General features: G+C 32.5%; 2 protein-coding genes across 4 annotated transcripts in view; one reads left to right on the top strand and one right to left on the bottom strand.

Annotated features, from left to right (window-relative positions):
- LOC111037087 (lachesin-like) overlaps nucleotides 1-14,519 on the top strand; it is a 194,018-nt gene that overhangs the window by 82,533 nt on the left and 96,966 nt on the right. The window lies entirely within an intron of this gene.
- Nucleotides 242-13,432, bottom strand: LOC111037068 (membrane-bound alkaline phosphatase-like). The gene is made up of 7 exons (XM_022319432.1): nucleotides 13,273-13,432; nucleotides 11,546-11,623; nucleotides 10,604-10,827; nucleotides 9,747-10,124; nucleotides 9,011-9,212; nucleotides 2,174-2,605; nucleotides 242-657 (listed from the first exon to the last, which is right to left on the bottom strand). Exons 1-7 carry the CDS (start codon nucleotides 13,361-13,363, stop codon nucleotides 383-385), a joined length of 1,680 nt encoding a protein of 559 aa, XP_022175124.1. The 5' UTR covers nucleotides 13,364-13,432; the 3' UTR covers nucleotides 242-382.

Below are 14,519 nucleotides of genomic sequence, written 5' to 3'. Positions count from 1 at the left end.
TGCATATAATACACTATATATTCAACATTATTTTAGTGATCGAGCATCTCATGAAGTAATAAATAAATTAGTATCGGTGTCTATAACACTACAATAATATGGTAATATTTTATTTTTCGATTGCATAGTATACAATATACATTTTCAATTTAATTTATCTATTACATCTAAGCTTAATATAACAATTAAAAAATAATATCTGTGTTCCATAGTATAACAAAATATGATGGGTTACAGTGTATCATATCTGCATAATAACCCCCCCCCCCAAAAAAAAAAAAATGTATAAATAAATTGTATTCGCCACTACAGCAGCGCGTGTTTAAGTCGCAAGTCCACTAGTCAACAGTATTATACCATAATACAGGTAATATTATTATGGTTACCGAAGTAGGAACATGACGAGTGTCGTGATTGCTGCCAGCGACGGACCGACCAAAATCTTCGGGCTAGACGAATTGGCCTCATGTTTCCGTTCAAGTTCAGCCCCAGGCCCAATGTTGGCTGCGTAACTTATCGCGTGTGGTATATAGTTCTGTTCGTAATTTCCAACGAACAGGTGAGCCCACGGACCCATAGCGAAGACCGCGACGTCGTCGCCGCCGTGCGTCTCCCACGACATATTTACCATCGACGGGAACTGGTATTCGGGTTGATCTGTGCAAACAATAGTACGAGCAAATTCAAAATATTTTTATTCAAGGAATTAAGGAGTTCAAAAAAATAATCACGAAAATTCGTTCCCATGTGAATATTACAAGAATAATATAATTTTCTCGTGTAAAACGTGTATTTGATAATATTACCAGCTATTACCTATTATTTTACTTTGAGTAAATAGATTTTACTTAACAAAATAAATTAAGGAATACAAATCATGACTTTAAGCCTTAGAGTCAGTAAAAAGTCAGTTTAAAAATATTTCACGTTTACATATTAGTATGTTGTTGGCTAGCGTATTATTCCGATGACGCATTACGGAATGCAAAGCTTTCAAATAAGGATCCCTGCTTAAGCAATGGCGCCCTCTTGAAATCACCTCTTACAAATATCAAAATGCTAATTCCGAAGCCTCTGAGCAAATACGTAGCGGGCACCTAATTCCGACGGAGCCAAAACACCATGGGGATTATGCACGTACGAAATACGATTAGAATTAATAAACTTGAGTCAACCGGAAATGTAACGAGAAAAAAACAACTAAAATATTTATTGTTCTCATTATTTGGTGAGCAATAATAATATATTATAACTAGGTGGTAACATGGTAGCCGGAACAACAAATGTACAATACACGTGTAAATACTTGTCTATATATTGTGCACTTGCACACTAACGAGACGTTATTCGTAGAAAAACGGCGGATCTAGGACAAAATGGCACAGCACAATGACTACAGGTAGGATATGAGAGACAAAGGAGCGGCCTAACAGTGACAATTATTATTATTGTACGATAGGAGACAAAAGCCCCCGGTAATAATAATTATTATTAACTACAAACGAATTATTATTATATTACACACACACAAACACACTTGTTCTGCGGTAGTAGCAGGAGCAATAATATTGTTTTATGTACAGTAGTGTGTGTGTCTGTAATAATAATAATTTGTTTGTGTGAGTACCTATACATAATAATACATGGAACTAATATTGGCTTTGAGTATTCTTCAACATCGTTAGTGCAGTACAAAGCTGTTTAATACAAACAATATGAGCTTTTATTTTAATACACCCAGTAAAGGGTAGTAGGTACAATGAACCCTCTAAATACCGGACACTGTAGGTCACTGAAATTTTTTTCGTTATCCAGAAAGTCTGAATTGTAGAAAGTTTGTATTTTGTTCATAAAACAAAGACCGGTATTTAAAGGTGTCCGTTAGTAGAGGTCTCTCTGTATAATGTCTCTCTCTACAAGACTAACTTTAAAAAGTGTTTACAATAGTTATTTCGTAGGTCTATTTGAAATAATCAGATAGATTGTTGTAAAATATTTCTAATAGCGATAAAGGGAATGAGGGCACCAGTCGGGAAATGTTTTCATTAGTCACTTATTATCAAGTGGCATTACTAGTGGTGGTAGTAATCTAACCCTAGATAAGTATATCAATAAGCCAAAAAATAAAAATTTAGTACTTAAATCTCTTGCCCCTTTTCCCAACAACACTTACACGTTTTGTCATCGGTCAAGTTGTACCGCTCTTTGGCGGACGGACCGTTGGCGTAGCTAAGAGTTGAGTACGGCATATTGTCGCTGGAGGAGATTTTTGGGTGTCCCAGAATGTCACTACCACGGTGCGGGTAACCGTTAACGGTCATGGTATGTGAGTGGTCAGACGTGACCACGATCAGAGTGTCTTGCCTGGACGTCAACTCGACGGCTCGGCCCACAGCCTTCGACAACATTACAGCCTCGTCGAGAGCCAGATGCGCCATGTTACTGTGGTGCGCCCAGTCGATGAGTCCGCCCTCTACGAACAGATAGAAGCCGGCGTCACCTTTGGAAAGCACCTCGATGGCTGCCTCCGTCATTTCCACCAACGTGGGTTCTTCGGACTTGTTGGCGAGTATGTTGTAAGACATGTGACTGGATGCAAACAGACCTGCGTACGAGTGAAATTGAAGTATATTATAAGGCGACCATATTCAAAAACATGTCTAAATTAATTTCAATTATAATATTATAACATTACTATATTATGAAACATACGCTATATTTTATCTAAATTGTCAGGCAAATGATTTTTTTGTTAAATTATTGATGTATTTAAATTCAAGTTAAAATTAGAAGTGACAAAAGGTTTAGAAGATGTTGGGCTAAGATGGTGTATGCTATTTATAGTAATTTGTTATTATAAATCTATTTGCATTTTAAAATTTGTTATTACTGTCTGAGTATAATGAATTAATATACATTAAATATTAGATCCATTTATAGTGATTATTATTTTTAGTAAATACATTTTAATAAATAGTCGTTTGAATTTTAAATAAAATACATCAACATATTCAAAAAAATATGTATTTAACAACTAATAGGGAAAAAGGGTGGTTCAAGTTTGATAATTAATAGAAGTTGAGCACTCTTGATATAAGAAATCTAAGTATTTCAAAATATGTGCCTAAAGTATTTATACTTAAGAACCACGAAAATTATAGTTTTAATAAATATATAGTTAAAGAAAAATGTGAGTGAGCAAGAGTGGCAAATCACTCTATTTAACGCATATGCAATTTGTATTTTGCAAAATCTAGTTTGAACTACCGTATTACTAATAGAAAAATAAATTACTAATTGCAATATAAAATATAAATATATAATAAGAATCTTTTAAAATATAGGTTGACCGATCATTTAAGCTCCGAACTGTTTTCTTTTTATCAAATTGTTTATCATCAAATCAAGTTCAAATTTAGCATACCCCATTACAGTGATTAAATACCTACTCAATGATCAGGTACATTGGGTTAACTGCATTATAGAATAGAGGGACTTCCCCGGTTTCTATTATTTGTATTCGATACTCGTAAAAGTCAACCATAAGCTTACATGTAATTTATAAATGTAATTATAAAAAATAAAAGAAATACCAATACTGAATAGGTACATTCTTGGCTTTCTCTGGAAAAATAATTAAAATAAATCAACTGTGAAATGCAAAAAATAAACGTTTTACAACAATACCATCATAATTGTTTTTTTTTCTTTAAATTATTAATTATTGATTATTTTATTTTTAATAGACGTTTCTAAAAATAAATAAATATTATGAGTAAAATAAATTAAATCATGATCCGTGCAAAAACATTTGCATTTCATTTTATCGATGCTTGTTTCGCATCACAGATAATTGTTTTTGTTATTTTGCATTGTGCAACGTATCGTGACATAAGGCAATTATAAAATAAATAAGCTCACGACTTTTAAAGATCGCCCTGACATACAGTGTCGTCTAAATGTCCGATAAAACAATAATATATTAGTATATAATATTTTAAATTATATCGATTTCTACTATACACGCTACCCATTAATTTTACGAGTTCGAGATTACCATGTACATTCGAATACTCGATAATACACCTATCATAATATATATTATTCAACCCATCGGAAACATAATAATATTATAATAAACTCGAAAATTGCATTCTCGGTTCAATAAATAACCGAATTCCTGAGGTGTCTATTAGCGTTTGAGTTGAAAAAGAATTAAATGAGGTATGCGAAAGACTGAAAGAGTAAAAAAAATTAGCGTACATTAATATTTAAATGTCTCATCGATTGAGATATAATTAAATGGGATAAGCATAAATATTTGTTTTAAGTGAGACTCTGCCCGCCCCCTCTATTCAAGCACTGACCATAACATTATTATACAATGTGTGTTTTCATTTCCCTACCAGTATATAGAATCATAGGCTAATCATAACTTAACCTGACAGAACATAAACGTGTAGTTCTTACGAGTTACGACTGTCGAAAATGTCTCTTTTACGACTGATCACGATAAATTGTGACCACGATGACGTCTGACGTGAATATACACGTGATCATTCGGGTTTAAAATCGAATTCATTCGGTCAAACAAACGGATTTCTCGTGGAACACTCTACCGCGCACTGGCCCGTGACCGTAAACAACAACAAATTTGATTACAAAGTCTACGCAAAAAGATCCGTCGCCGGAACTACCGTTTCCGATTTGGACCGCCGCCACTATAGTATAGGTACTAACCTCCGTAGTCCTTGCTACCCCTCGTACCTACTATAATGCATATTATGCGACCCATGACAGTCAACGACACCGCCGGAACCACCCGAATCCAGCTAACCAGCTTATTCGGGGACGACGTTGAACATTATCACCGCGCACAATACAATAATAATTGTTATACGTTTTTTTGTCCTCGCCGTACACACTCGCTCTCGAAACCCACGACCACTTTATGTTATATTATTGCTATAGTGTTGGTGGTACTACCCTGCGCCCCGTCAACTGCACCTACCCGGTTTTACGACCCACTCCGACTCGACGGCCGCGGTTATCGGGGACGCGCGTCCGCTATTGTTAATAATATTACACCGTTATTATAATATATTATATTTTAATTCCGTCACATCAAATCGACCGTAAACAAACAAAAATAATAAACGTCATGATAATATTATTATTATATTCCAGTCGTTATTATTATTATGCATGTCCGGAGTGGCGACGGCGGCTGCGAGCGACGGTCGGCCGGAACGGTAAAATAATAAACACGTCCCTAGCAGGTCTATATAAAAGCCATCATATCACCCCCCCGTGTACCTGTATAGTAGTTTTACGTGTAATAAACCCCTTCGTCGTCGGTCCTCTACGTGTAAATACGTATATTACATGAACATATATATGTGAGCGAGTGTTATGTGTACGCGCACGTACTTGAGGGTTGATTCGTCCGAACGAGTGGCGGCGGAATCGGCGACGACCGGAACTGCGTACACCTGTTGTTAATTATTATAAAGCCACTAAAGCAATGGTACCCACTACGCGGCCCATTTACAAATGTTCTATGGACAAAAAATGAGTTGTGTGAAAAAAAATACATATTTTTGTGGTTTTTATACATAATTTATATGCAATATATTTCGACGGGAACAGAGAGGATCCGTCCATCGACGTAAAAGCAACTTTCAACATTTTATTGGACAATTCTGAGCTTATCAATACCTTTCTTAATTTATTGTAGCCAGATCACGGAATCTGTTTTGGGTCATTGTCACTAAATGCTTTTTTTTTTAATGAAAGGATTTGCATTTTTAACTAGGATGGGATAAAAATGTCTGGAGATGGTTAAACGTGGGGTTTAATTGGAAGGAGGTGACGAGGGGATAATAACCTCCAATTAGTGTTGATACAATACTTAAATCCAATATTTTACCAGAAACAGCTGCATGAATAAGCATAATGAGATGATCGAATGTCTATTATTCCTACTCAAAATCATGAACGCACACATACAACCACACCACTCTACTGAAATTAAATATTAAAAATGTTGCAATCCAAAGTATTTCTAGAGATAATATCATGTATACATGTTTAAAAGGTCAAATAATTGCTATTATTTGTATTCAACTATCGTTATGCAAGTTTTAAAGTTTAGATAAGCAAACGGAGACGTGGATTAACAAGTCGTAAATTACTCCAGGACACTTTTTAACGAAATCGAATCGTAAAACAAAAAATATAATAACGCATAAGACACGGGAGCGTGCATAATAATTTATTATACGTTTATAAGCATTGATCGACCATTAAAATTTAAAAGTCACGAGTTTGAGACTCACAGTTGTAAATTGTTTTCATGCTATTGTTGTTAATCATATCTGTATATTATTATTACGGTGTAGTAACTGTCAGTGAAATCATAAATGACAATGATAAATCATTTAAAAAAAACATACTTAAAATATTATATATTTTATAAAACGTAACGTAATTGGGTAAGCCCCTTGGAGTATAATATTTCAATACCTCTCTAAACTAATCCGAACATTTGATATTATAATACTTATGAACGATTATGTACATTTAAGGATAGGGGGGGGGGGTGATACAAGAATGTGGCTTTGGGGGATAACACTCTCTCAAAATTAAATACCATTTTAATAATTCTTTCTCATTTTATTAGGTAATATTTAAAAAATTGTAGAGTACATATCATACAAATGATACAAATTATTTGTAACAGTTCTTATACGAACAATAATTTAAATACGTTTATAGCCCATATTAAAAAGGACTTAATTAATTATATTTGTTTGCATGCTCAGTTTTATCTAAGTTGAAGCCCCCGGATCCCTATTCTTTGTAAGTAGTTGTTAAGAAACTATTGTAAATAACGCTTTTTCGTGACACGTTTTCGTATTTAAAAAAAAAATTATATTTCTATTTTTGATTTATACACCTATTGCAACACTTTACAGTATGTCTGTACATTAGTATTACCAAAAAGTAAGAACATAATATAAAAAATTAAATTGAAAAAAAATCAATTTTTTCGATTTAAATTTTAAAAATATTCGTATTTTTTATAGTGAAGGAAAAATACTTTTGTGGATCAGGTATTTCAATATTTTATGGAAACTCAGGATCCACGTCACCCCACCTAAGTCCTGCCTTATTCATATGACTCATAATATGATATATTATAGTCATATAGATGCATATTTTGTGTTTAGCCCAACCCTGTATTCATTTCTGGATCCACTCCAATGAGCATTGGTATTTAGTTATTTATTGTGATGTTCAAAAAACATTCATGTGAAAAAAAATTTTCGTTTGTAAGTAGACTTTAACATCTAAATTTATAATAGATAATAGAACAATTAACTTCAATCCTGTAAATTTAAAATGTTATATAATAATGATTGTAAACAAATGCATTTTTTTTTGCTCAGTATTCGCTAATATTTGAATATTATTATTTTGTACATTATAATATTATGAACACGACGATATCATATTATTATAAAAATATCTTAATCATCATTTATTAAATAAACTTAATAATTATTATTTGTTTGCGTTAAATCATCGTCAAAAAAGTTCATTGGCACAACCATTTTTTCATAACTAAAAAAGTATTTATTAATATTTACACAGAAACAATCAAAATAAAAATCTACTGGTTATTGTTAAATTTACGCATGAAAGTTTAGTATTTGATATTTTGGTTATTAAGTAATAATATTCAGGTTTTCAAAATGTAATTAAACATAGAACTTTTTATTAATATAAACCAATGGCTATAACAGGTGAACATGAACCTATATCGTTTTTAGTAAATACTAAACAGTTTTATATACATGTTCTATAAGCATTCATATGTGTTTATCGACTACAAGCACTTAAAATTAATTAAAATATTCTATAATATATTCATCTGAGGCAACAAATCAAAATACCGACCCTTCCGATTATTATTTAAACAACAATTTTATGAAATGTTAAAAGAAAATTGTAATTATTATGTTAAAATTCTGAGTATTATCTATTTTTTATTACTTTAAAAAGAAAAATTCAAATTCAATTTGAATTCCACGTTAAATTAAATTGTAATTGTATGTACAGTACATATTTTATTTGATTTAATAACCTTGATTACATTAACGTCATGACACATCGGAATTTTGTGTGTTTCGGAAACCACATTAAAGTAAATTATATTCGTTCTTTAACGTTCGGTGTAACGACGTTGAGCTTAAAAACATGTTTACGCATTTACACTGTATGCTGGCCGTCTCGATTGTCGAAAAACGTTTTTTTCCGCAAAATGAACTTCAGAAATTGTTGTAAATGTCTGAGTGAGAATTCGTTTAATAACTTTTTTCAAACAGTTTAAATATACAACATTTTAAATTGCTTAAAGATGTATTTATATTTAAAACACTGAAACTAAGATGTTAAAGAAACCACACGCTAACTTTAAGTATAAGTTCTCAAATTTATTTTGGTTAAAAAAAATATCGTTTCTAAGTCCATTGAAGCCAAAGTAATACGAGTACAGGTATAAATACTCAACAATAAAGAACAATTTAATAAACACGAAAAAAAGTGTTTTAAAAAATGTATTTCTACACTTAAAAGTTGTTTTTCAATTCGTTTTGGGTTTCCCATAAAACTACGGTGAAAGTTGTGTAAACGCAATAGTTGTTACTTCGCTTGATAAATCATTAATCGTCCATAATCTTTTTAAATGAAACCGTTTTATTTTCACACTACAATAAATAATAATATTAAACTATATTGATGGAATTATTTTATTATAGTGAAGCACATCATTACAATATTGATGTGTTTAGAAATTGTCATTATTACAATAAATTATTAGTACGCTATAATTATACCTTCCTTAATGGTATAGCTTTGATTATTCAAGTGCGTCTTATATATTATGATATTTTAGTTGTGGAATAATAAACACACTTAAGTAAAAATAAAGTTATAAAATATTTACCGAGTAGATAATCCGTGTCACTGGTATTCACAAATTTCAATTGGGAACGGTCGGTGACATAAGCACTACTTGCCCCTGAAGTGCGATTTATCTCTAACCATTCTTTAATCAAGTTTCTGCCATCACTTCTTTCTCCCGGATAGTTTTTTTGATCTTTATCGGTTTGGGGAAAAAATTTTGCCCTTCCACCTCCCATTACTACCTGCAAAAATATGGCATAAAACCTTGATTTACGTATTTATACAATCATTATTAATAGGCACCTATATTATTGCGTAACTACTACACTTATGTATCTATACGATGTTTTCAAGTGAAATCTACATAGGATTAAATCGTATACATTGTTTACACATCGAGTGCGATTATATTAAATGTCTATGAATGAAAATCAAAGTTAAATTCATTAATACCATTAACTTCCCATAGTAATAACAATATCTTCTTATAATCTTTGAATTCTATATTTCTATGCTTCTCATCAAAGTGTGTGATATATATTTTTCACAATTTTCGAGTGTTTGATGATACACATTTCAAAAACGTTTCGAAATTCTTCACTTGAAAGAACATTCAGTACAAGAATTCGACAAATGTCTAGACATTTTGAGGAAACATATAATTTATTGATATTATGGAAAATAGTGCGGACAACTATGAATGAAATCACACTCAGACTCGTAACCGAGCCGATCGGGAAACCTCCAAAAAAAAAAAATCCTAATCAGTTACTCACGTTCAGATTTCGGCCGGTTTCCCTCTCAATCAGCTGACGGGCGATGTCCGCTGATTTTGTCGCGCACGATTTGTCGGACAATGGGTCGATCAACACGTCATTGTCGCACTCCCAGACGCGTTGCGCCACGTTGGCGTAAGCGCCGGCCGGCGTAGCGTGCGTCACCCTCATGTTGGACACTACGCCCGTCCTCTTACCCGCCCGTTGAGCCCACAGCATACTTGAAACCGCTTGGTTCGCAGGTTCGTTGCTGGCTAAACAGTCCCGGTTGGATACTGCGCCGGACACTCCGATGGTCTCGATGTTGCCCTTCACGCCTGTCAGGTATGCAGTGGCGGAGCAAGCCGAGTCGGCCACCTGACTGTCCACGCAGTAGGTCTGCACCAGACAAATGGGAGAAAAAATCCTTTAATAATGTTAATTAGAAATTCTCGAGGGTTATTGGGGAATACCAGCTAGACTGCTGATAATAGTTGCGTTCTTCATAATCAAAATTAAGGTTTCTAGATTACGTAGCATGAATTTAAATTTAAACACAACTGCATGTCTGTAAACCAAAACAAAACTTCTAATTTTGTTTTGAACGTATAAGCATAATATATCCATTTCATATTTGCCAGTATTTCGTTTTAATATTTTTTACGTTGATATCAAATACATTTTCCCTTGTAATTAGTTTCGTATCCGACGAAATATGACCCAACGTTAAAAAAAAAACAATTCTAATTTACCTAGGCACTGTTTGATTTGTTCAAACCGAAAAGTCATCCACACCAAAATGTCGATTTATTTTATCAAAAGAAATTCAACAAAAGTATAACTTGACATTTATCAACAATTGTAGGGCGTCAACTCACTTTCGAAAGACCGGTAAACGGGAACTTCTCAAACGACAGCATTTCCTTTTCGCTTCCTGTTTGATTTTTCTGTTGTCCCATGTAAATTCTGGCTGAGGTCAACGTGGCTATCGACATTCCGTCGCCGATGAAAAAAATCACGTTCTTCGCCACGCCATACTGCCGTTCCGAATTCAATTTATTCCGCAGAAGATTATTTCCGGCGTTGAACCAAAACTGCTTGTCTAATAATATAATATATTTTACTGCAGTTATTAATATTGTAAATACAATGAAACCGTGCGCGTTATTGCACATAGTCCAAAATTTTCAAATGATTTGCAAGACAAACGCTTTCGAATAGCAAAATATCGATTAGTGAGCATAATTTTCGTAACCTTCAACCTTTGTATTTAAATGTCAAGACATATATTATACCAAAAGACGAGTATTTGAACATTTTTAATATTGGTGATTGCAGACGGTTTTAGAATTCAACATGAAATCAAATTACAGAGTGAATTCAAACTCGAACTTTTTGGCGATGGATATAAACATGAAAAAGATGTGAACTTTTTGCTTTTTGCGATTTAGGTAGTGAAATAATAAGTTTATGTGGCTGATAAATTATTAAATAAATCTTACGTTTAAAAAGGATGATAAATTTCTAGGGAATTATATTTTTAAAAGTTGTATCCTCCCCCCTCCCTAAAATACATTATCTCATCACTCATCGTCACATATGACTTCATGACTAGAGGTATATTATAGTTTTAAAATCATTTAAATGTAGCGAATAACTCTCGCATTTGAGTTCATCTTCCCAAAAAAAACGTAAGCTACGATACACTCGTTGAAATGAAAATTGAGTTTTCACGGAAACTGTTGGGTTACAAATTGTTTGATGTCTGACTTTAAAATTAGTGAAACGCATTTGTGATAACCTTCTTTTTCTTTACTTACTGTTTTCGTCTGGACTAATGTTTTCGTTGCTCGCCCGTTTTCTAGCAGCGATATTTTCAGCATTGTTGTCGGTATGCCCTGCAATCAACAAATACTGATTATAAAATCGTGCGAAGCGTATTCAACTAACGCCATTTTTTTAAAAAAGGGAATAAAATGTTAAGTTGTTTTATTACAGTTTTTAGTTTTCCATGTGCACTGACTTACATAACGAATGAAAGAGTAAGAAAGTGTGCACTATACTACAAACTTTGCTCCACAAATAATCTATGATAATAATAACTTAAAATTCGAGCTTCCCTAAATGTAAATGTATTTTGAAATAATTCAACTAATTTAATTTACCAACAATTCGACTAATCTTAGCTTTTTTTCAGTAGATTTAAAAATAATCCATCCAGTACGTAATCATTAAAAATACTTTTGACATTTTTAGTTTCATGTTTATATATACATTAATTACCTATTTTATAGATATTGTATTGAATTTCATTAATCTAATACTGAAATAATATAATTTTCGTTATGTTTTTTGATTAAATAATATTGTAGACAGATAGTTAAAAAGTATACACAATATTATTTATGCGTAATGAAAGTAATAGTTATTATCGATTAAAAAATACGGTCACTAACCAAATTCTAAAAATTTAAAAAAAAATTTAAAAAACTTGAAGATATAACTGTTTGGCTGAACGTAACGTATCCCTGCTATCCCCTACCAGCTCAATGCAATTTATTATTACCATCTACTTTTAAACTACTAAACCCATCTTCATGAATCAGAAAATACAAAATATTTACTAATATCTGAAAGGTGTATAGAGTAAGTTCGGCATTTCTAGGTACTGTTCTTAAATTCTTATGGTCAATTACTAATTATCCGTATTATGATGACATTAAATTATAATACGACAATATGGAACGTTCCACACATTATGAATATATATATAATACTGCAACTGCGATATTTCGAATATAGACAGGGTTGAACTATCCTACCGAGACACAGGGAATTTTCCTGGTTTGCAGCAGCAAGAAATGGCCGTACCGCCACATCTATATTGGAACGCAAGTCCGAAGTGATGGTGATCTTGATAAAAGAAAAATTATTTAAATCTATTTTTTAGAATTTATATCAATTAAAACTGATGGAAAAAAACTAGAAAAAATTAAAGTAGAGTATAGTAGACAATTATAAAGTGGGGCCTGCAAAAATAGAATTCCCGGGTACATATTTTGGGGCCAGTCCAACCCTGAATATGGACAAGTAATATATTATGATATATTGCTGATACCCACAGGCGACAGAGGACTAAGGGCTATAATAGTGCACTTCATTTCGAAATAAATGATGATGATTATGATAGCATTTCAATAAAATTCTATATTCTAATTTAAGAAATTAGAAAAAACACAATCACTATTCATGTGATCCAAGTTCTAATTAAAAGAGTTGAACTAACTTTTTAGTTTTTATCATCGTTAATATTTTTTTCCATATTAACTTACCCAATTGAATTATGTACCTTTATGTGTTTACTATACAAACGTCTAACTTAATCATTTTTAATTCACTTAACAGTTTAACTCGAATTAATTATTTTTTATAGCTCATCCCCCGTTGATTATGATGATAATAGTAATAATAGTAATATATGAGCACATCACAATACAATTATTGCATTATTTCTGCAGTAATATATATCGTCGGACATAATACGTACTTATATCATCGATACCTTCCGTGGAAGCTGCAAACAGCAACGCCGTCGCGATCGACAGCGCAAAGGCGCACGGAACTCCGTATGGTCGCATTATCGCACACGTCTGAACCAGAAACACGGTTATGCGTATGACAGGTGTGCGGATAAGTATTTTATACTTGGAATCAAATCACGCTTAAGACTTATTATCAGCTATATTTTCAACGCACTTATGAAACGTTGTGAAATAAAAATAAATATTATGCCGGCCACAAGTGGATTGCACCACATGTTGTCATGTAATTGTTATCTTCAACAAACAATAGTCAAATTAAAATCGGTGTACACGCTGATCGACTTTACTAATTTTTTATATAACGCAACCACATGAGACTTGTATGACAATTGTAATCGTATCTATAACGCTCAATGTTCTTGATTTATTTTAAGAGGGTGGTTTTTTTTTTTTTTGCGAACTCCCGCAATCTGTAATGCAAACACATACCGTACTAGTTAATTTCATCATTTTTTTTTTTTTTTTAATGGACAGGCCACGAGATCTAAACTGAATGCTATTTATCATAATACGTACTACATTGTTTGTTTAATTATAATATTTTCTTCGTGTCTTGGTATTACTTATATGTAAACGTGCACTTGAACTTACGTGTGTTTGTTCGGACTTATGTTCTTTTAGTTATAGATGTGTAATACCTATGTATACATAAAGTTTGTTATCTCGAGTGTAACGTGTTGTATTGATGATTAAAACATATTATACACATTGTTTGTAAATTATTTGAGATTTTGTCGGGGGAGAGGGTTATATAAATGTGTCCAGAGATCACTAACTATAAACTATACAGGGGCTCCACCTCCTCTCACCGCAATTCGTCTCATTGTGATAACATATTAACCGCACTTTTCATTACCACACAATAACACATATCAACGGCGCACAACATCCATAGCCCAAACAACGCATAAATTCGTTATGAATTCATAGCCTGTGTTAATAAATTAATATTATTAAATAACGAGTTTTAAACTTTTAAACGTATTGATGTTTGGTGGTAAAAGAAGTTTTACGTATAGTCTACTTTGTAGATGATAAAAGTTCATCTATTATACATGGTGATCCATCGATTTAAACTTCAAACACTTACATAAAAATAATGTGGCTTTCTATGGTAAACTTTTTTTTTAATTCTAGCAATAACAACTTATTTGGAACCTTTTACTTACTTTCCAAGTTTTTTTTAAGAAAG

Source organism: Myzus persicae, unplaced genomic scaffold, assembly GCF_001856785.1.
Source record: "Myzus persicae strain clone G006 unplaced genomic scaffold, MPER_G0061.0, whole genome shotgun sequence".
Taxonomy (NCBI): Eukaryota; Metazoa; Arthropoda; class Insecta; order Hemiptera; family Aphididae; genus Myzus; species Myzus persicae.
Note: the sequence above shows the minus strand (reverse complement) of the source record. Positions and strands in the feature narration are given on the sequence as shown.

Bases quoted from the DNA above. Each gene is read 5' to 3' on its own strand.
- LOC111037068 (XM_022319432.1), bottom strand. From the start codon at position 13,363: ATGCGACCATACGGAGTTCCGTGCGCCTTTGCGCTGTCGATCGCGACG. The intron at 11,624-13,272 runs GTACGTATTATG...TGTTGATTGCAG, and splicing joins GGAAGGTATCGATGATATAA to GGCATACCGACAACAATGCT. The intron at 658-2,173 runs GTAAGTGTTGTT...TTGTTTGCACAG, and splicing joins CTTGACCGATGACAAAACGT to ATCAACCCGAATACCAGTTC.